The sequence below is a fragment of the Acartia tonsa genome, chromosome 8, assembly GCF_053477335.1.
Source record: "Acartia tonsa isolate MP-2025a chromosome 8, ASM5347733v1, whole genome shotgun sequence".
NCBI classification, from domain to species: domain Eukaryota; kingdom Metazoa; phylum Arthropoda; class Copepoda; order Calanoida; family Acartiidae; genus Acartia; species Acartia tonsa.
The window spans coordinates 40,101,136-40,124,810 of record NC_137267.1 but is presented as its reverse complement, the minus strand read 5'-3'; the positions used below and the strand labels follow the sequence as shown (position 1 = coordinate 40,124,810).

General features: G+C 31.1%; 1 protein-coding gene across 4 annotated transcripts in view; it reads right to left on the bottom strand.

The window, feature by feature from the left end:
* The window catches only part of LOC145326952 (band 7 protein AGAP004871-like), a 108,921-nt gene that overhangs the window by 54,413 nt on the left and 30,833 nt on the right, over positions 1 to 23,675 (bottom strand). For all 4 annotated transcript variants that reach the window (XM_080170404.1, XM_080170402.1, XM_080170400.1 and 1 more), the window contains exons 2-6: positions 18,650 to 18,743; positions 18,146 to 18,187; positions 17,639 to 17,714; positions 8,316 to 8,425; positions 1,244 to 1,274 (exon numbers count right to left, since the gene is read on the bottom strand). In XM_080170404.1, the coding sequence (XP_080026530.1) occupies positions 1,244 to 1,274; positions 8,316 to 8,425; positions 17,639 to 17,714; positions 18,146 to 18,187; positions 18,650 to 18,700 (310 nt within the window). In that variant the 5' untranslated portion in view covers positions 18,701 to 18,743. The remainder of the gene's footprint in view (positions 1 to 1,243; positions 1,275 to 8,315; positions 8,426 to 17,638; positions 17,715 to 18,145; positions 18,188 to 18,649; positions 18,744 to 23,675) is intronic.

Sequence of the window (23,675 nt, the reverse complement as noted above, 5' to 3'; positions counted from 1 at the left end):
TAAGTAGGTATCCACCCTCCTACACCCTCTCTTGACAAGTTCCAACACCCTTCTAACAAAACCTACTTAAAGCCAAGAGGGGTGACAAGTCAAAAAGTCACACACCAACCCCCCCCCCCCCCTCCCTTTAAATTTAAGGTGAGCGTGAAAAATTTGTGTGCTTTGTGCAATAAGTCACTAGTTTGAAATGAAGTATTTTGACTGTGTAAGGTTGAGTATTCTACCCAATAAAATTAAATTACAACCCCTATTGTATTTTTTAGACCTTCCTCGATTTTAGGGGGTGTCAAAAATCATTAGATTTTATCAAATTTTAGAGAGCGCTTCGCGCATTCTCTTGCAAAACCCTGTGCACGCCACTTCTAATTAATGAACCTATAAATATAGTAGACATTTTACCATATTAATTAATCATACTTTTAAAAAGTTAGAGGGAGAAAAAAGTATGGGAAAATAGTAAGGTTTTAAGTAAACTAAGATGTTTTCAGCCTCATATTAGCAAAATATTGAAAAATAGTGAATAAGGTTATAATAATATTATTTATTAAACTACGTTTAACTTAGTTTTTGTAAAAAAAAACATAAATTAGAAGGTTTCTTTGGTGATGAGTGAAAAAGGAAGCTGTATTAAAATTTTTTATGCTTAAATGACGTAATACATTTAAACAGTAAATATAAAACTCTGCTCTTTTAATGCTTTAAATATGAGGGGGTAAAATTGGATCTAGATGCATTAAAAGGCATCAATAAGACAAAAATTTCTTATATACACTCCTACATGTTCGGATTAGATTATAAAGATGCCTAACTTAGGAATAATAATACAGTATACACAAAAACTTAATGATTTAAAGTGATTAAAATAACAGAATATCATACAGTAAAAACGAACAAAGTAAGTTAAAGAGCAAAAGTTTAAGGGTTATTATTAAGATAAAGAAAGAAAGAGAAAGATACCTTTTTTTTATTGTTATGTAAAGGGAGAAAGAGACCTTTAAAATAAAGCTTAGACTGACTGACCAAGTAAGTTGTATATCGGATACCTTGTGAAAACAAGGTTAAATTTATCTCAAAATAACAGCAGTCTTAAATAACAACTGGATAATCATCTCCCCCCATAGCAGACTGACAGGCGAACGGGTGGATAAATTGAATTATAGAGTAACTTCGCTGCTAAAAACAAGGATAACACTTAACGTAAGTAGCACAACCAGTACTAAAGATAAATAAAAACTGTACATACCAAGACGGAAGATAACTGCTCGTTCATACTCCTAAAATAAATTTATTGTTAACTTTTATCAAAATGCTTGAAGCTTAGCCTAAAAGTGTGATTTATTATAGCTTAATTAAACCCATGTAAAGCTAAAAAATAATAGCAATTATAATGTAAGACCTCTTATTTAATAGCAAATACTATATTTTAAAGAACCCCTGATTATCTTGAATGGACGTACTCTTGTAACCCCTGGTAAATAAGCTATTATAATTATATTGTTTTTGATGTATAACTAGGATAATCTATATATTATGTTGCTTTATGCGAAGCTACTCTAATAGGTACGACCTTCGGATTCTCCGACAGCCTCTAGGGGCTTTGATTCTCAAATAAGACTTTTGGACTATCTAAGCATAGCATAAAAGTAGCTCGAGACCCATTGTTTTGGTTCAGCAATTTGGGAAATCTTTATCTTCAAAAAATATTATAGTATTGTTAGCTTGTTGAACTACTATTAGACAAAATATAGGTTATTATTGTTTCGCTACTTATGACTATAATGATACTAGTTGCGTATATATAAATACCTATATTGTTCCAACATGATAATGGCAGAATGTCACTTTGTTTTCTGTCATTAACATATTTTCTTACAATATGTCAGTGTTGGGGATCTGAGGCAGTGAAGTTTGGCGTGGGATTGCCATTTACAAAAAAAAGATACCCATCAGTTTGTGCGTTATGGGATCTTTAGTAAATTCAAGCATGTTAGAATAGACTTATAGATTTCAAACTTCCAATGAGCAAGTATTTATGTATATAGGGATAAGACTATTCACGTTAAATTTTTATAAAATTCAAATGATGATAAACAATATACCCCTTCTGTTGATTAATATTATTGGTTAAAAAGTTTGGAACTAACAAAACGCAATTCCAAACTTTTGAGCCAATTCATAAGATATCGTAATAATAAACTTTGTGGACATATTAAAACACAATTATATAATACGAATATTTACATAGGTATATTGTTTATATAGTTTTATTTTATTTTATTTATTTTAATGCACAAAAATATCAAATATGTTGCCTAGTGGCAGGACCTGACACAATGTGTAAATTTTTTTTATAAAGTGGATTATTAATTAAACAATAACATTGTGATCATGCGGTAAATATTATTAAACAGTATTTGATAAAACTTACAAGCTTCTTATTGCTACAAATAAATAAAATGATAATGTGCCTAATATTGCCAACGCTTAGCTATATTATCTCAGCTCCCTAGCTTGCAAATGAATATTAACCCAATAACAACTAAGTAAATGTGTATATATCAGCTTTACTATCAACCATATACATATATTTGCAGGCAGAGAGGGAACATTGGACTGTTTGTTACACTAGTCCACAAGGTTTTAAATGAACGTTTTCTTATTCGTTGCCTTAATAACTTAGAGGACTTTTGAATTATTTTGATTGGTTGACTTAGTAAGTTGAGTGTCCTAACTTGTAGACCACTTACGGTAATCTACAGAAGGGTAATTTTGTGTAGCATCATTTAGGATGAACATTAATTTATTGGCCATTGTCTTATCTCTTTAGATCTATTAACCATATGCAACATATGCATATGAAAATAGGTAGGTAGATATTTATTCCTTGGTTATAAATTGTAAAATATAACATATCAGAATCATCTTGCAGAACCGATTCTTTATTTCTATATTAAAATTCTTTGGGTGGTTTTACGCTATTTGTCACCCCACCAATCAAATATATAGATCTCCGGGATACTAAAAGCTAATTTAAAGTAATAAGTACATAATAAGATTTTAGCCTTCCAAAAACTTCAGGACAAACAGCTTTATTTATTAAGTAAGATCCTTCAATTCCCTTCTGTAAAGACTGACAGACTTTCTTTATAACTTTAGTTATAGAAGTGGCTCAGCTGTTGAAGTTCTAAAATGAAAAATCATTATGCTTACTAATTGTACTTTTTCATTTGTTTTTTATTATCAGTAGTTCTCTTCATTCATAAAAAGCTACTTAAAAAAACAATATCGTTTTTTTCAAGTGAAGCTACTTCACAACTAAAGTTTGTCCGCATGGAATTCCAATCGTCCGTAAAAATATCACTTACAACTGTTTATTAGTAGCGCAGCAATAATAAGCTTTTATCATCTTTGATGTAGTTCGTTTATCCAGTAGAGGGGGAGCGGATGGGTTAAAGGGGGTGGAAGGGGAGGAGGAGTAACTTTATTTTTGCTGTGAATATCATTTTATTAGAGTACATGAAAATCTGATACAACTTTTAGGTAATTATACAACAATTATTGTTAAATACCTCAATCTGTTTTAAGTATTAACAACCAATCCTTGAATATGTAATATTTTTCATATAGACCATTGAAGTTGTACTGACGGTATTTAGTTATAGAGTAGCTGCGCTACCAAATTAATTTCCTATGACAATTTATGGTTAGGCTAATGATCTAAACACATCCATTTTTACTGTGCATTCAGTTCCGCACATGTGTTATTATCAAAAGCAGCTTATAGTGCAAATGGCGTTATTTTGTATTAGGCCCTATAAGCTGCTTTACATTATTAGAACAGAATGCCTCTCTATTGTTTTGTGTGTGTGTGTAGTTTGCAGGTTAAGTTGTCTTATAAACTACATTTTTGCTTCCTACCAAGACAAATTCCAACCCCCCACCCCCCCTACATGTTAGATTATAATTTAATTTAAGAATAAGAAATAGTAAAATAATGGTTGGTGGGGATATTTTAACTTTCTTAGTAATCTAGATCTACAATTTCAATTAATAGCTTAAAACCTGTATGGGACAAGAATCCTTTTTTTTAACTTTTAAAAACTAGTCGTATCCAACAAAATGACTTTTGAAACCACCCCACTGTCCCCTATACTATAGTATCAACCAATCATAAAAATACCTTTGAATCTAATTAGAGTAGGGTCCGATTTTCAGCAAATTAATTCCATTATAAATTGCTGAAAATTTGGATATTTTAATGGCGTACAACTAGTTTTGTACTGTAACTAAAGGAAAGTGGGTTAGAAAGGAGGGAGTGGGTTGTGAGGGAAACTTTTACTTAGAATTCTTTGTCAGAGTCCTTATCCCTGAATTAGAGTCAAATTGGCAGACACTATATCCCTGAAAATTGACTAAATGTTGACTCTTTTAAAAGGTTCCACTTTTCTAGACTTCCAGAATTTTCCATCAATTCATTCTTAGGATTTTACAATAAAGTTATTACACTTTTTTTTCAACCTCTGCTTAAATTTAAGGTAAGACTTGCTTTACTTGAAACTCCCATTTGCTGTTTTTTTTTTGTGGGGGGGGGGGGGGGGGGCGGGTGTATACACTTGCCAAAAGAGTGTACAAGGGAAGTTAATGAAACCTCTTTTCCTTGCTTCTGGTCTAGTACATGTTTCAGCTTATTGATGGGGAGAAATGGGAACATCCTTTCTCTAAAAAAAGTATCTACGAGAAAAAAACCCAAAATCTTCTTTAAATTTTATACCTTTATTAAGAAGAGCATTTGAAAATTTAACATTAGCATAATATTTTCAATTTATGCATATATTATGTCATCGCATTTAGGCATGCTCATATTATAAATATTTCTAGAAGCAAAGCTGATCTATACATCTATCTATAATTCTGTCTGTCATTTGTTTGTCATTCTGAAATACTGCTTTCTATTCGGTTCTCTAACACAATTAATTAGTTTAGTAGTTCAATCTCTTTATATTTCTCTCTCCATTTCTCATTCTCAGCATTTATTAATTCTTCTGAATATTGTTAATATTGCAGTTACTCTTTAACTAGGGTATGTTTACAATTTGCGTCAAAGCATAGCCCTAGCAGAATGTATTTATTATTACTTGGACCTTACACCAGATTATCATGTATCTAATAAAGTGAAACCTGCAGCGAGCTAAAATAACGAACCATCCTTCCACCCCCATTCCCATTGGATATAGCAACCTATATTGACGACAATTTTTCTCCTGCCATTATATCTACGTATATTCTACATCAATGCTTAGCAGAGATACTCTAAACGTTTATAGAATTGTACATTTTTTTTACCTTTATATGACTTTTTAAAGTTTTATTTTTGCATTTATTTGAAAAAAGAATATAAAAGTGTAAGACTATGCAAAATGCAATGTAAATATTAAAATGTGAGGGATCAATTTTCAATTGTGAGAGAGTATCTTGTCAAATAAAATTTAAACTTTACCATAACTTTCAATACAAAGTTGCTGGTGTGTCCTGACAAAAAAACCTTTAACTATTCTATCATATTAAGTCGTAAGATCTCAATAAACGAACCCAGTAATAGTGTTGGACTGATTATGACGTAAAATAAAATTAGCCAATGAGAGGCCATTATTGACCAATGGTAAAATTTATAGTGGCCTCTCATTGGCTAATTATTTTTTTACGTCATAATCAGTCCGACACTTTTACTGGGTTCTCCGGCAAGTTACACAAAGGTCTTATGAAGGTTTTAGGCTATTTTATTTTCAGTTTAAATCGATTTTGCTCCTTTGAATACAGAGCTAGGGTCGTAGCTGCTAGTATAGTCTTAAAGTCCTTTGACAGGGTATATATAAGTAGAGTACCTACGATATGAAAGCCGCTAAAAAGCTACATATTTTTTGCAGTCCAACGGCTGAATTATTATATTAAATACATGTATTCAATTAGGTTTATTGTCGTATTAGATCAAAATACTCTATCATTTATATGCAAGTGAATGTGTGTGATGGAAAGTAAAATTGTTGGTAATTTTACCTTAATTTAAAAAAAAACATAGTTTTAAGCAGTGACATGGACACTGGACATGGGTAAATATCAGGGGTTAGTAGTAGATCCTTTTCTAGGGTAGTATAAAGAGAAGCAGGGGTGCAAAACACTTAGTTTTAAATCATCCTATTAAAGAAGGATGATAACAACAAGAAGGTCTACTCCACTCATACTATATAAATAATTGTTATGAAAATCATTAATTAATGTAGGTTTGACATTAGCAAAACGTTTGATTGTCGATAATGTTTGGGTTTTCTATCATATAAAGTAGTAAGGTTTTATTTTGTCTGAAGCTTAAGATATAAATTACTACTGAACTGTTCTATTATGACCTGGCATGGTTTTGGGCTATTTTTCTCCCCTTCCTTAACCCTTTTAATACAGAGCCCTTTATTGCTAGGGGCACAACCACGGGCGTCCAAGCTTTTTTATTTGAGAGGGGGGGGGTGGAAATTTTTTTAATGGGGGGGGGGGTAATTTGTTTTTTCCGGGGGTAAAATTTGCTTGGGCGGGGTAATTAATTACCCCCCCTGAAATCTGTTGGCTGGGTTAAATTTTTTTTGGGGGGGGTAATTTAATAATGTAAAAAGGTACCCACTTTATTATTAAATACTATTAAATATTTAGTAGTAAATATGCGCGCGAAGCGCGACAAAAATTTTTTGTTTAAGATTTTTTTTTTTTTTGGGGGGGGTATTTACCTTACAAAAATTATTTAGGGGGGTAAAAACATCCTCCTAAATGGTTAGGGGTGCCTGCCTAAGGCACACCCATGGTAGGGGTAAATTTTTAATTGAGGGGGGGGGGTAATCACTCCTTTAACCAACCCCCCCCCCCCCTTGGAAGTCCTCGGGCGCAACAGCTAAACAATTTCAAACAGCCACAATTTCATATAATTGTTGAAAGTAAAATTATTTATTTAAAATAATATAGTAAAAACTATATTTTTTATTGTATGATATTCATACATTTTGATTTTTGTGTGTTACAAAAATAACACGTACTATAAGCAATTTTTTCTGTAAGTACAATTCAAATTTTTAAAAATGAAAAGCATGAGCAGATCTGAGCAAGAGATGAAAAACATTTTTGAAACGTTTGACCCACATAAATGTAAACAAGGATGATCATATTCACTGGTAGCTAAGCAAAATAAAAATTTAAAATTTATTTCTCGCATCGTATTATAAACAGCTTTTCGCGCATATAGAATGTACAATTATAAGATTAAAACCCGTTTTTTTAGCCTCGAGGTGCCGAAGGCACGGGCTAAAAAAAAAGTTAAATTATAAGATTAAAACCAGTTTTGTTAGTACGGGTACATTGTATGATTGTATATTTTTATATTCGTAGAAAGCTGGATATAATACGATGCTAGACATAGTATTTTTAGTATGGATGAGAACCGGTTCCTATCCATCGGATTCGAAGGAATACGAGAAAAAATAAATTACTTGCTTGCAATAAAACATGTTCTTAGCTAAAAATTTTAATTCCCACCTGAAATTACAGGGAAGTCGGCAAAATGATTCTGAAATTTTGGGAGAAAGAATTGCTTTAAAGGCTAAGGTCCACGGGTCCAGCTTGAAAATGCCTTTATATTGGAAGGACTGATCGAGAGAGTATCCATGAGATCCTAGGACCTTATAGAATATACAGAGAAACAGACTGATTCTATTTAGGGTTTTGTATGCATTCATTTTAATTTTTTGCTAATATCCTATCCTTATAATAAAATAACAGGATGTGTGATTGTCTGTCCGTTTGTCTGTACCGAAGGATCTGCACGTAAAGTAAAATAAGAGTGGTGTTATAATTACAAACATACCAAAATGGGCTAATTGTCGAGTAGCTTCGCTACTAAAAATTTTCATTGTACTGAACATGATAATGTATACAAATTTAATTTTAATGTTCGTTTAAAGAATGAATTTAGGGAATGCGAGAGTAGCCAGGCATGGAGGGCACGTTGGGCTTTTTATTACACTAGTCCCCAAAGTTTTTTAACAACATTTTCTTATTGGTTGATTAAGTTAAGTGTCCAAACGTTTCAACCACTAACTGTAATCGACAGCCGGGGCAATTTTGTGTATTATCTTTGGGGATGTACATCAATTTATCGGCCATTGTCTTATCCCTTTATATCCCTGGAGAGAAGCATACTTTCATCATTTTTAATGTCACCAGGGAGAAAAAGGGACTGTGTAGACCAAAAAATTATACTGGTACCCAAAGTTTGAACTAACCTGAACGACTTTAACAACAAAGCATAGAGAAACTGGTAGTGTGGATACTATGAGAAGTAGAGAGAAAACTGTTAACAAATGTGCACATATACCGGGGCCTTCTTCACATACTGAAAAAAATAAACATATTAAAAGTAGTAAGGTATTTTTGTCAGAAGCTTAAAATCTTTATTATTACTGTACTGATTGAGTTCTCCTTTTTGGAGAAGCTTTATTGAGTCCTGGGAGGGTACAAGGCTATTTTTCTGCCCATTCTATACGCCTCTGAATACAGATCCTCGAGATATATCTATAATACAAAGTAGCTTGATATCTGTCCGTCTGTCCTTTAAGATCTCGGTAACCACCGAATCGATTGGATTCTACTCTTCAGGGAATATACATACTGATCCTGTGGTGGTTTTAGGCTATTTTCTCGGAGGTGGGACACCCCCCCCCCCCTTAAACCAAAAAAAAAATCCCCCCCATTTTTTTAATGTGGTGGTTGCAGCACCAAAGTAGAAAGATATTTTGCTTGTTAGTTATTATCTCGCTAACTTCTAAACTGATTAAGTCTCCATTGTAGGGAAGATTTACATAGGTTATGGGATGGTATTAGGCTATTTTTATTTTAAATACAGGTCTTTTGTTAGTTTGATATTTTTCTAAAACATTATAAAAGTTATTTTGATCTGTTTTACACTTCTGCGTTAATATTAAATCTACACTTGTTCCTAAATACAATTAGTAAGTTTTAATTATTCACAGATGAGAGTCAAATGATAATGTATTTTTCAACACAATAGACAGTTTTTACACAGCTAATATCCATTATAACATCTCAGCTTTTAGCAATTTCCTTACAAGAAATAATCGGGACTCGCAAACATACCCCCCACCCTAAAAAAAAAGTTTATGGGGGGGGGGAGGAGGCTGTTTAAGAAAGTAAAAGCAACTATACCTCTTCCGAATAAGTTTAAAAATTAGCTGAGGGAGGGGGAAAGGGGGTGTCATGAGAAAAATACACTGTAAGGGAAAATGTCCTGCTATTTTCTTAATTGCCTGAAAAGGCATAAAGCTAATCTACATTTGTTTCTTTTAGTGCTTTAAACAGGCTTGTATATTTTTAGTAGCGAAGCTACACAGTCACAAGAATATGTCAGTACGTCCTAACGGCGTTACTTTGTAAAATTAAAGTTTAACATTGTTTAAGGTAATATTGATTACTGTCAAATGAAGTAATTTATTGACAATGCATGCAAATATTATTCTTCTATCTGTACAATCTGTATAATACTTTACTGTTTTAAATCATTCTTATTGTTTCGCTACTTATGGTCCTAAGTATCCTTGTAGCTGTTGTATATTTGTACTAACATTAATTTTAACATTAAGGCCATAGCAAGATATTTGCCGATTTCTATCATGTTACATTTGGGTGTCTTTACATATCACCTAAATTTTAAAATTTTACAAGCAACAGTGAATGATTTTATTTTAGACTCTACTAGCGGCTTTGCCTAGAGTCCTCTAGGGACCCCCCATATTTTATTTTAGTTTTTGGAAAAATATACAAAAACTAAGATTTTAATTTAGACTTTTAAAGTGTTAAATTATATTTAGTTAAATGATTAACGTACGGACGTAATAAACAGGCATCGCATACTGATCCTATCTATAAAGTAGCCGCTCTACTTAAAATGCTAACATTGAGTGAAAATATAGTGCATAATGTTAATGAGACGTTTAGCTCACAAATTTTTGTTCCAAATTTCAGCAGCAAAACTTTATAAAAATCACTACTAGTAACCTGATTTTTAATAGCCGTTTTAAATCGTGGAACTTTTTTTCGGTATCGCTTCGAAACCGATTAAAATCCGCTGGAATAGAACCGGTTCTCAGCCATAATAAAAAAATATGTATATTATCTATAATATCCAGTTTACTGCGAATATTAAAATATACAGTAACAAAACCAGTTTTAATCTTATAAATGTAATTTTTTTGTAACCGCTGAGAGCTGTTTATGATACGATGCGATAAATAACTATTCTAACATTTTTTTTCTCATTTTTATAAAGGTATAAAAAATAAACGTTGATAATACTATATGTAGGTAGTAATACTGTTATCAACAAAATAAGACCATAATATTTCTTTAATTATTGGCTGAAAATTCAGTGAAAAAAAAAACAGCTTTATTGATCATTAAATTATTAGCCATATTATTTGTTTTAAGCTTTGCTTTTAAACCTGTTGCATCCTTGTAGCTGTTTTGTTTTTATTTTAGTTAATTAAGGATTAACTTAACCGAACAATTGATTGTTATCTACTTGTTTTTCTAAATGTAAGCTGATTTTTTTTTCAATTATTATCTTTGTCTATCATAATAAATGACTAAAAACATGTACTTTAAAGCGTTTTTAAATTGTCTATAGATATTTATGAAAAATAATTCTTTACAAAGACTTAGTGAATTACGATTATAAAAGATTAATACAGCAAAAAATAATTTAAAAAGTTTTGAATTCTAAGTTAAAAATAGTTTTAGCATGTTAAATTAGAAATGTATGTATAAAAAGATGTTTAATATTACTTTTACAAACTATTTGTAATCAAATCTTCAAAGAATCAAGTGTAATTATGTACAAAACAAGCAAGAATAAATTGTGAAAAAAAGTAGTTCAGCAATAATAAAGCTTTTTATTGTACCAATAAAAAAAATGGCGTCATACTGGCCTACAATTGGTCAACTAAAATATGTACTGGCCTGCCATTGGTAATTTAGACTGTGTATTGAATTGTCATTTTTTAAAGACACTATAAGGAGCTACAGCAAAAATAATCAAGAAAGAAATACTGTAATACAGAAATACTATAAATATAAATCAATAGCTTAAATTGTTAATAAATCTGAAATGGGTAGTGAAGACTATTAGTGGCCTAACATTAACTCTAATTCCTATAATCTACAAAAGGGGTAATTTTGTTTATCGTAATTGTTATCTCTTATATTTCCCAGTAGCTTCTCAAGAAAACAAAAATGTTGCTAAAACAAGAAAACATAAGTTGTAGAGTAGCTTTTCATCAAGAGAGGCTAAGAAAGAGTAAACAAGAGGGAGGGAGAGAGAGAGAGAGAGATAGAGATATATATAAATATATATAGACAATGTTAATAAATCTGGAATGGGTAGTGAAGACTATTAGTGTCTAAACATTAACTCTAATTCCTATAATCTACAAAAGGGGTAATTTTGTTTATCGCAATTGTTATCTCTTATATTTCCTAGTAGCTTCTCAAGAAAAAAAATGTTGCTAAAACAAGAAAACAGAGTAGCTTTTCATCACGAGAGGCCAAGAAACAGTAAAGAAGAGAGAGAGAGATAAAAGGAATAATTTGAACATAAAGACAAAAAAAACTTGTTAAATTAAAAAGTTGGTAGCTATGCCCCACTATATGCCATTAAACCACCAATAGTTCTACCTCCAAATTCTCAATTTTCAGAAGCAGAGGTACTCTATAACTATCCATCTTCGTTCTACTGTCTATCCACATGTCCATATGTCCGTCTTTCCAGAAGGTAAATGTGATTTTCTAGTAAGGCTGATTTTTTTTGTAAAAATTTGATCTAATGAGGGTATGTTGAAAAAATAAAAATTGGTTTTGGGGAATGTAAAGTGCGTTTTGCCTATACGAGAAAAGTGACGTGGTTTACTTGTTCACAAAAAGGGATGCTAACAAAAAGTTTTGTAATATCATGTCCTTTAATATGTATTATGTACAAGTTTCTGGGAATAAGGATACAAATTTGCAAAAAAAAATATTATAAATTAATGTTTAGAACATCTATTAATAGACAGCTTTTCGCAGATATTAAAATACAAAAATTATAAGAGGACCGAAGGTCAACAAAACCTTTATTTCAATTTTTGTGGAAATTCGTCTGTGATACGATGCTATACACGATTCTTCAATATAGCTGAGAACCGGTTCTAATCCAACGGTTAGAAGCCATGCTGGATTATATATTCTTAGGTATTTTCACTTTAAAAGGGTTAATAATATTACTGTTATTTCTAAGAATCTTAAAATTGCAAATAGACAGACAAACAAACTGCTTCTTAGGCAAATAGACATTCATTAACAACAGTTTTAAATTTTTAAGCAATTTTTTAGAAACACACAGAAATAAACTTTTTAGAAACCAGTGTTTTAGATGTGTTAATGACCATACAAATGACAATCTTTTAGATAAGCCAAAACATAAAAATAAGTTTGATATATGGGAATTAAAATTTAAAAAAAATACATATATTCATTATTTAAGATTAATAGTCATTGTCCTTGATCTATACTTGGAAACTTTGCGTTGTAATTTGTTTTCTTCAATATCCTATACAATAGTGTTAAAATTCTGCTTTGTTTGGCGAGTGACATATAATATAAGATAAAGAGGAATGCCTTGTTTTTTTTAAGTTCTTATTTTAAATAATGCATTATTGTTTTCGTGCAAACAAAGTATTGGTATTAACTGTTAACACGTGACCGAATAAACAATGGACTGTTAATTGTATCAGTACCTCTCCCTCTTTTATTATGCCATTCGTCAACTTGCAAGATTTAATTTTGATTGGGTTGTACACATCAACAGTGTCCAATCTTTTGCACCAATAATTTTAAACTACATTATGAGTAATTATCAGAAATTTAAAGGAATAAGATTATGGCCGATAAATTTATGTACATTGTACATTCCGAATGATGATACGCAAAGTTGCCCAATAGAGAACATTTAGTGGTTAAAACGTTTGAACACTCAATTTAATTAACCAACAAATCAAAATTCACCAAAGTTGTAAAGCTAACGAATAAGAAAACTCTATAATAAACGTTTAGGAACTAGCGTAATTAACAGCCCATTGTCCACTCCCTCTCTACGTAATTATGCGTATCATAATTGGGGGTAACTGTAATGCATCAATACTATAAAATCTCTCTTGCTATTAAATGGAAAATTTTGCTGTATGTAAAAAAAATGTTGTTTTATTTGAGCATAAGATTTTGTTTTGTCGTTAATTCTCTTTTTTAATTGAATTCTTTCTTCTCAAAGATAAAAAAAAGTTTCAAATATATCTCTTTTACAGTAACTTTTCTAGCCTCGGATAGCTTGTTATGGCAATGTTATGATACATTAAAAGTTAACTTTAGGATTGGTATTTAATTTGTCTCATTTTATAAGAATAAATTGCTACTTTAAAGTAATCAAACTTAGGACATTAGGTTTTAAGGCTCCACTTTTTTAAGTAGCACAGCAGATCTATATTTAGTGTACGTACGTCTGTCCGTACTTTCATGATTTTTTTTTATTTTTATCGCAGTTTTTCATTAAACCTTTATAAGATTATCGGCTTCGCTCTTAGTTGCTTTCAGTGGCACTTTAAATATCTTTTTTATATTTCCGTTCTAAATAAGAACCATATCGGTTCAGCGGTTAGCGAGATTCTTTGCAACACGCAGACTGATAGACATAACTAGGAGCAAAGGGAGAAGAATAATCTTTCTCTATTTTACTGTTATAGCAATGCCTTTTATACCTTCAAAATAGAAAAGACAAAAAACCTAAACAATAAAGCTCCTAAAGTCAAGATGTTGGAAATTATTCATGTGTTTATTATCATTGCATTAGTGATTAACCAACCGAGCGAATGCAACTCCTGTCGAGGAGCTACGCTTCTTAAAATCTGTAAAATAGTTTTAATAGTTGATGTTTTAAGTTTAGGAACAATTAACGGGCTATAGACGAAAGAATTTGGACCAACTACAAAACTGCTTTTTACCCGCTTTCCTTTCCATATTTTCTGGGTTTCTCTCTCTCTCTCTCTCTTTTTCTCTCTCTCTCTCTCTCTCTCTCTCTCTCTCTCTCTCTCTCTCTCTCTCTCTCTCTCTCTCTCTCTCTCTCTCTTTCTCTCTCTCTCTCTCTCTCTCTCTCTCTCTCTCTCTCTCTTTCTCTCTCTCTCTCTCTCTCTCTCTCTCTCTCATTCTCTCTCTCTCTCTCTCTCTCTCTCTCTCTCTCTCTTTCTCTCAATCTCTCTCTCTCTCTCTCTCTCTCTCTCTCTCACTCTCTCTCTCTCTATATATATATATATATATATATATATATATATATATATATATATATCATTCTCAATCTCTCTCTCACATACACTCTCCCTTCCTCTCTTATTCACTATTATAACACTATTTCTCTCTAATTATATCCCTGCCCTTTTCCCTTTTATTTTTCATTAAGTTTGTTTTCTTGTTGTTACTGTGTAACAATTTACTGTTCTTATTTTGTCTAAAATGTGTTAATTGCCCTATCCGACGGTTTTTTTCTGAAGTTAAAATTTAGTTGTGCCTAGTAAAAATTTGTCATGTCACATTGTTGAAAATGTTTAACTTGCTACGCTAGATTTAATTTACAATTTTCATCTAGATAATTTTTAGATATTCTGTATTCAATATGTTTCAATAAAATCATTTTTGTATTTTATTAAAGATTAAAGACATATTTTCAGCATAATCTTACATTAACACATACCCATATGGAATAGTTCTGAAACACTTACACATATATTTGTGCCTGTTTTTGGCCAAGGCATTACCCCTACTCTAACTATTTATGTAGCGAACCTGACATAGCAGCAGTTGGAACAGTTTTTAGCATTTTTAGTTATCATGCGGTGTCGGGCCGAGATTTGAACCTATCCTCTTTGCGATAACGAGTAGATGCGATGTTATTACGCCATAGTAGCGGGTTTTAACGAACTGACTAATACTATCCTACTGCTTAATCACCTACATTTATTGGACATGTTATCAGGCTATCATAATTCTGTATATTAGGCGTTTTTTTTAAGTTTGTTCCTTACCACGCTACCTATAAACATGATCGATCTTGTTTTTTAAGTATATGTGTCACTAAAAAATTAGCACACTTTTATTTTGCAAATTTTATTTAATTCATTAGTTTTAAATTTAGCCAGTACTTTCTGTAAATAACAAGGATGACAACATCTACAAAAGTGATGCTCAGAAAATCGTACTAACAAATATTAACAATCAAAGATTTGCTACGCTGAAAACATTAAATATTATCATTTTAAAAAAACGTTATAACATCCTATAAATTCGGTGTACAAAAAAATACACTTATAAGCAAAAAAGGAGGTTCAGACTTTCTAATATAGAGTATAGAGTTGCTACTCTTTACAGGCAAACCCCCAATTGTTACAGGAGTCAGATCATGCAAAGTAATTTAAAATTTGTCCTTTAATTTCGTAATCCTAATTATACATAAAAAAATAAGAACGATTAAGTTCAATAGTAGCAATTACATCAAGAGGACAATGGCTTATAATTTTAAATCTATAATATATTCTTCGCTCCATTCTGTATGGCTACCACATCAAGAATTTCGCACATACATGATAATTGGGGAGACTATCACATGTCGCCCATTGTCCGATCTCTATATTAGGAAGTATATAAATAATACAAATTGTTGTGCTCCTAGGATCTAAAGGCTCTCTGGGCAGAAAATAGCCTAAAACTATCCCTAAACTGTAAAACTACGCCTCTAGGGGCACTTGAGAAGACGGGAATTGAATTGAATAACCCAGTTTCTTATTTTAGATTTTGAAAGAAAAAGTAAAAAGATTTTGGGCAAACAAACAAACAAACATCCTTTATCTTTATTATTAGGATGTATCTATCTATTATTGCTACATATAAACAGAAAAACAAGCACAGACTGCTTATAGAGAACCTGTGTTTGTGGAAAAGTAGAATTGTAATTTATGTTATTTTTCTTTTAACAAGAATAACAACATGCATTTTTATTTTTGTGGCCCATCAAAAGTTTTGAAAAATATACTTTATGTATCTGGAATCCCATTTGCAAGGTTTTAAAATAATAGAATGTTTCTGATAATCCAAAAATACTTCATTTTATCCGGAATCACATTTGCAAGGTTTTAAAACAATAGGACGTTTCTTATAAGCCTAAAGTTTGTGGACTAGTGCAATAAACTATAGTCCCCTTTCTTCCTGATAACAAACTATTACAGTTACAACTATAGAGTATTACCGATACGGATAAATATAATATTTTGTATTTAAAAACATCGTTTATTTATTTATTTAACATTTTTTTTCGCTGTCTACAAACTTAAGGACATTTTCCGTTATAGTGAATTAAGCAAAATGACCCCCTCCCCCCTTCAATTTTTTTGATAAATACACATTATTTTTTAATAGATATCTTTTTCTTTCTCTTTATCTCACGCTTTCTCTCTCTATCTCTCTGTATACATCTTTATTTCTCCCCCTCCCTTTCTTCTATCTTTTTCTCTTTCTTTCTAACCTATTTTCTGTCAAATACTTTTAAGAAATATTTGTCTATATATACAAGTTGAATTTGCTTCTAAATGAGCTTAAATTATAAGTTAACATATTCCCGTAGTGTTTTAGCTCCTTAATAAACATAATATTTATATATGGGGTGGGGGGGGGGGGAGAACATATCTTACTTGAAAAATACGGAAAATAACCGAAACTTCACACAAAGTAAAACTTTTAGCATTATTTTTTTCTCAGTATTTCACATAAGTATATAACAATTGAAATTTGAAGAAGAAAAAAAGTTTATTTATATAGATTTGTTACTTTAAATCATAAAACTGTCTTTTATATAGTTACTTGAGTACTTCATTACTTTTTTATCTCTAGAAAATAATTTATAATGTACAGATTTCAATTAATAGTTTCTTTAATATTTCAATTAATATTTACTTATTTTAGCGAAGCAAAAAGAAGTAATGGAAAAAAAAATCTTTAAATCTAAGGTTATGTATTATGAAGCATGAGAGACATACAGACTGACAAAACTATGTATAGACAAGATCAGCATATGACATATGTATCTTCACTGAACAGTTTACCTGTCCATCTACAATAAAAGCAGTCTTTTTGCAAAAAGAAGCCAAGAAAATCACATTTCCCCCAGAGTGTTACTGTCTGACAGACAGACAACGTTTGAATCATAGAGTAGTCTTGCTATTGTAAAGGTTGTTACAATAATTTTGGTATAATACTGAGCTCAGGATACACACAGGATATATGCAGGGTAGAGGATGATACAGAAAATAACCTCTTCATTATCATAATTAGTGGTTGAAACATTTGGACACTCTAATTAATCAATCAACTACTCAAAATTCAATAGAAGTCCACAAAGTTTTAAGCCAATAAATAAGAAAACGGCGTTATAAAACTATGAGTACTAGTGTAATAAACATTTCACCTGACTCAGCAGTCTCTAGTCCACCCTTTCCTTTTGCCATGGCGCTGTGCTCAGATTCAGAATCTCCGCCGTTTATCTAAAATAAAAACAGAGGTAAATTCTTTAAAAAAAACTTTTGCCTCACTAAAATCAGTTTGCCCCCAACTACAATTTTTGTGAGGCAAAATTATCCCCTTTAAATTTTTTCATTGAGTTAGTGAGGCAAACTGATTTTAGTGAGGCAATTTTTTTTTAAGAATTCACCTCAGGTGTCTCGCCAACGGCGGGAAAAACAGCCAGCATGAAAAGTCTGAAAGGATAAAGAAACTAATATCTAGACACCCATGACACTTGGTTAAAGTAACAGACAACCAACCTTTTGATTTTAGGACAGTTGTACTGTATGCGCATAGTAATGAGTTAAGTTTAGCATAGGCCAAATTATTCCCCTTATCACTTTTTGTGATACGCAAACCATTTTAACGTCTTTAGTTTATTTTTTCTATCTAAAAATAAAATAAAAAATACCTGTTTCTTTTTTCTTGCCACGCTATTAATTTTGATTGGCTCCTAAAAATGCAATTATAAATGTTAGAATAGTTATTAACCGCATCGTAGTATAGACAGCCGAAGGCCCGGGCAAAGAAAACTAGTATTAATTTTATGATCTTTATTTTAATATTAGTGGAAAATCGTCTGTAATACAATGCTAAATATGATTTTTCAATTTGACTGAGATCCAGTTCTAATCCAGTGGATATTAATCGGTTTCGAAGCCATACTGGAATCAAAGCTACTCTATAAATTTTCTATATTGTTTGGTCAGACTGTAATTCCTATTTGGGTTGTTATTATATTATTTGTACTATAAAAGTTCATAGTAATATTTATATTTAAAAATTATATTAAAATGAAATTAGCAGTAATTAGTGATATAAGTTTCTGTTAAATAGACAAAGTGAAAACCAGACGCACTTACTTACCCTAGTTGAAGCGTAGCTGCGCTACAAAAGTAAAAAGATTGTCTCCTACCTCAGTCAAGGATTGAACGGAAGTGAGAAGCGGAGTTTCTGTTTCAGACATTCCTGGTCATGTCAGGTGAGAGCACCATCACACTGGAGCTACCCTAGCATAGATAGATAGATAGATAGATAGATAGATAGATAGATAGATAGATATATAGATAGATAGATAGATAGATAGATAGATAGATAGATAGATAGATAGATAGATAGATAGATAGATAGATAGATAGATAGATAGATATATAGATAGATAGATAGATAGATAGATAGATAGATAGATAGATAGATAGATAGATAGATAGATAGATAGATAGATAGATAGATAGATAGATAGATAGATAGATAGATAGATAGATAGATAGATAGATAGATAGATAGATAGATAGATAGATAGATAGATAGATAGATAGATAGATAGATAGATAGATAGATAGATAGATAGATAGATAGATAGATAGATAGATAGATAGATAGATAGATAGATAGATAGATAGATAGATAGATAGATAGATAGATAGATAGATAGATAGATAGATAGATAGATAGATAGATAGATAGATAGATAGATAGATAGATAGATAGATAGATAGATAGATAGATAGATAGATAGATAGATAGATAGATAGATAGATAGATAGATAGATAGATAGATAGATAGATAGATAGATAGATAGATATATAGATAGATAGATAGAATAAATTTCTGTGCTTAATACCAAACTAATGTATAAAGCTAAAAGCCAAGGTGAAGGTTACAATATGATTTTTCATTTAGGTTATTATCTTTCTATCTATTTTCACGAAGGGTGCCCAAAAAAATAAACCATAGAAATTAGAAGAAAAAATACTCTTTAGTTGCCAAAGTTGCTAAATTAGTTTGTTTCTTAATTATAACTTTAAAATGTCTACTTTTTAAACTTAATGTTTTCTAAAGTCAGTATTTCAGGTCATATTAAAGCAATGGCGCTAAAAGTCCTTATAATAATAAAAATTCCTTTTTATCAGAAAAATAGAATATTAGGTTATATGATTACGATACGGAGTGATGGGTAGATGTTTATAGTAGCTTCACTCCAAATATTTCTTTCTCTGTTTCAACAGTTTAACTACTATTGGACTTAATTATCCTATTTTATGAAACACCCTGTAAAAATGTAAAAGGTTGGGTATGAGGAGAATATTACTACTACATGTATTGACACAATATGTATGTACAGTTGGGTACTCCAATATATTACTCTGTTTTGGGACAGATAATGCAGAATTGTCTTTTGTAAACCCGCAACTGTGGTTAGTTAGGTTATTAGAACAACCGCGTCATAAATGAAGACGTTAAACTGTAACTGTATAAGGCGTAAAAAAAGGCGTAGAGTATTACTAAGGTTAGGTCATTATACTCCCAACACATAGTTATGTAATTGTGTATCTAACTGATGTACAAACAGCCTTATTTTCAGATGTGATTCTCCCAATACACAGTTTTTGTAATTGCGTACCTAACTGATGTATAAACATCCATTTCTTTCAAATATAATACTCCCAATATACAGTTGTGTATTTGTGTACCTAACTGATGTATAAACTCAAATATGTATATTGTGAATATGAGTAGCCCAAGGCACAATGATTTATATTCATTTTTTATACATTTTGGTCTTTTTTTACTTTAATTAATTTTCATATTTATAATAGGAAATTGTATTGTTTGGCCGTTTAATCTGTTTTACGGGAGAGCGGAAAGTGTCACGTGTGACGTCATAAAAATACTTCTATTATCCATTTTTTTTGGGGTATCCTTTTCCTCCTCCTTTCATCCCTTCCTTTCAAACGTATTTTATGACGTCACACATGACACTTTAAGCTATCCCCTGTTTTACAATATACTGTTCCTTTATCATTTATTTTTTTAGCTAAATGTTGCTGCTCTACATAATTGTCCTTGTTTAAATTTAAATGCACCTCAAAAGAAACTTTGTTTGCTCAATAAAACTTTTTTCTAATCTGTTACAACCAAACCTCCCTATAATTATAATATTAAATGCTGGTATGTCATTATTTACTTGTGACGTCAATAGACACGTGACTTTGCCAACACATACACAAACAAAATGATAATTTGTAAGAAAAGCAAGATTAATGGCCATTTAAATATCACTTTTAATGAATACGTTATATTTTTCTAACATTTTACTATATTCTAGTTTCTTTCCTGTTTTTCTCTAGATATTACTTTCTTTAGATTATTATCTTATTGTATTTTGTCATACTTGTTTTATGAATCTGTTTCATGTAGTCTAATGATTTACCCTGCTCTTTTTTCCCTTGATTTTCCGCGACAAATACTCATATACCCATAATACCCCCCCCCCCCATCCCCTTCCCATAATATGTTTCATCTCTTTCTTATTATACAAAATAGTAAGGCCTTTTATAAAAGCTTAAGAGTCAATAAATAATGAACCGATTGAGTTCTCCAGTCTTTCGTATACTTTTGTCTGAGAAGTCCTCATTGTGCATGGTTATTAGTTGCACGTGTTTTTTGCAAAGCATACCCCATATAAACTATTTTTTTCGAGCACTTTACATTAGTAGGAACTATTTTTAAAGTCTTTAATTATGACGCAGTGTCTGGCGGATACGCCAGATGTAACGCCACATTCGCAGGTTAAATTTGGGAGGTAGGGACAAACTGACAACAAAAGGAAATTGGCTAAAACTTCTTCAGCAAATAATACGTTTCAGTTCTTTTATCATTATACATTTGCAGTGCAGTTCAAATAAAAATAATTTTCAGTGAATTGAACATATTTCAAAATATCATTATTATAAGCGTAGCGTTAAATCTTTTATGTAAGATGTAATTAATCTGGGAGGGAGGGGACATTTGACTGTAAATTTTCTAGTACCAAAAGTTTTATAAATATATTCTATTGTCTTGATAGTCTTTTCGAAATAACAGTACTTAAAGTTTTGTCTATGTATTGTCTATTGTCTTATCCCCTAAGATCCCAGAAAGTTGCTGCGCTTCTTGTGGAAAAATTTTTCTTTGTTTTTACATGAGTAGTAAAATATAGAGAGGTGGATTAATCTATTTTTATTACTTATTTTCCAGCTACCAGAGACAAATATCCAGAAAGAGAGGAGGTAACAGTCCCCAAAGTTTATAATAATATTTTCTTATGCGTTGGCTTTATAACTTTGGTGTATTTCGATTGGTTGATTCAATAAGTTAAGTGTGTTCAAACGCTTCAACCACTAATTTTAATGTACAGAAGGGGTAGTTTTGTACATCTTTTTATCGGTTATTGTCTTGTTTTCCAGCTACCAGAGACAAATATTACTAACAAGGATGATAACGTGATCCAATAAATGCAAAGCTTTTTAAATAAATATATTAAGTGGTATATGGAAGAAGGGGGAGAAAAAAGAAAAGTAATGTTAAAAAAAAACAAGATAAACACTAACGCCTTTAAAACATCTATAGTACACTATTTCATCATAAAATTGTCTAGGTAAAATTGAAGCTCTTTATAGTGCCAATAAAAAAGGAATAAATTAAAAAACTCGAAGTATTCTACATGATGTCATATCAGAATAGTCCATTATTACAGGAAATAATAATACAATTCTACAAATTCTTTAATAACAATCCTTGTTCTTAATTTTTTACAGTGTAGGGGAAAGATCGTAAAGATTAGTTAAAGTGTAACATCTTAGTAAATCTTTTGACGGGGAGTAAGATGACATTCGACAGTTGTTTGTTACATTAGTCCCCAAAGTTTTAAATATCGTTTTCTGACCCGTTGGCTTAACAATTTTAGAACTTTTATTTTATTTCTATGGGTTGATTCAAGTTGAGTATCCAACCTTTCATATACTAAAGTTAATCTACAAACGGGGTAATTTTGTGCATCATCATTGGGATATTCAACAATTTTCAATTTTGAAAAAGCTTTTTATTCGGGGTTTTCTTTGAAAGTGTCAGGCTTTTTTCATTTAGAGGTTTAATTTTGTTTATTATGATTAAGTTGGTAAATAAATGTATCGTCCATTGTCTAATCTCTTAGATCATTGTTGATTTGTGATTGGTTAATTGTTATCTAAAGTATTTAATATTATCTTTATTTAGAGTCAGTTTAACATTAGTAAAGTATTTGATAATTATTTGAAGAATCTGAAAACAGTGGATTTATTATTACTTGGATCTTACACTAGATTATCGATTACTCTAATAAAGTGAACTTGTAGGAGCTAAAATAACGACCCCCTCCCTCCACCCTCTTTACCCCATCCCCTCTCGAAAAACTGGATGAACAAACTGCCCGATAAATGACAGGAGACATAGCAACCTAAATTGTCGACAATTTTTCCCCTGTCATAATATCCATGTATATTCAACATCAATTCTAAAAGTTACACTAAGGACAATTAGTGTGGAGATGCGATCCCCAATTTTCAAAATTCTTTGAACGTACGAATAAGACTTTTACAGAAATGCTTCGCATCTAGTCTATCCACCTATGTTTAATATAAATTTTACACCATATAAAAGTAGAATCTGAATATTTGATTGACGTGCCACGGCAATTATCAAGCGCAACTCAGGCACGAGATACAATTACTCTAGCTAGCCCCGAGGCACCTTTTGTATGCTTTTAAGTATTTATTAGCCTATCTTTACCAATATAATACCATATATGGGTAATGCTAGCCTAATCATGGTAAATTGTATGTGATTTATTATTGTTATATGTTTATTAAAACATTATGTTTATTGTTAAAGTAACTATGTAACCACTTAGTTCAAGTATGTATGCCTACAACCATAGTTTGATTTACGTCACAAGTTTAACACTTAATTAAACAGACAAGTGCTTAGATCCTTATTACTAGTTGATGTTATAGCTTGCACTTCTTAAAATATCTCAGTTATTTATTGACTCTCTAACCATCAAGTTCTTCTGGCTTTAAAGGTAATGACTTAGTTGTTTGGCATGCATTGTAGTTTAAATTTAGGACCCTCAGTACTTAGC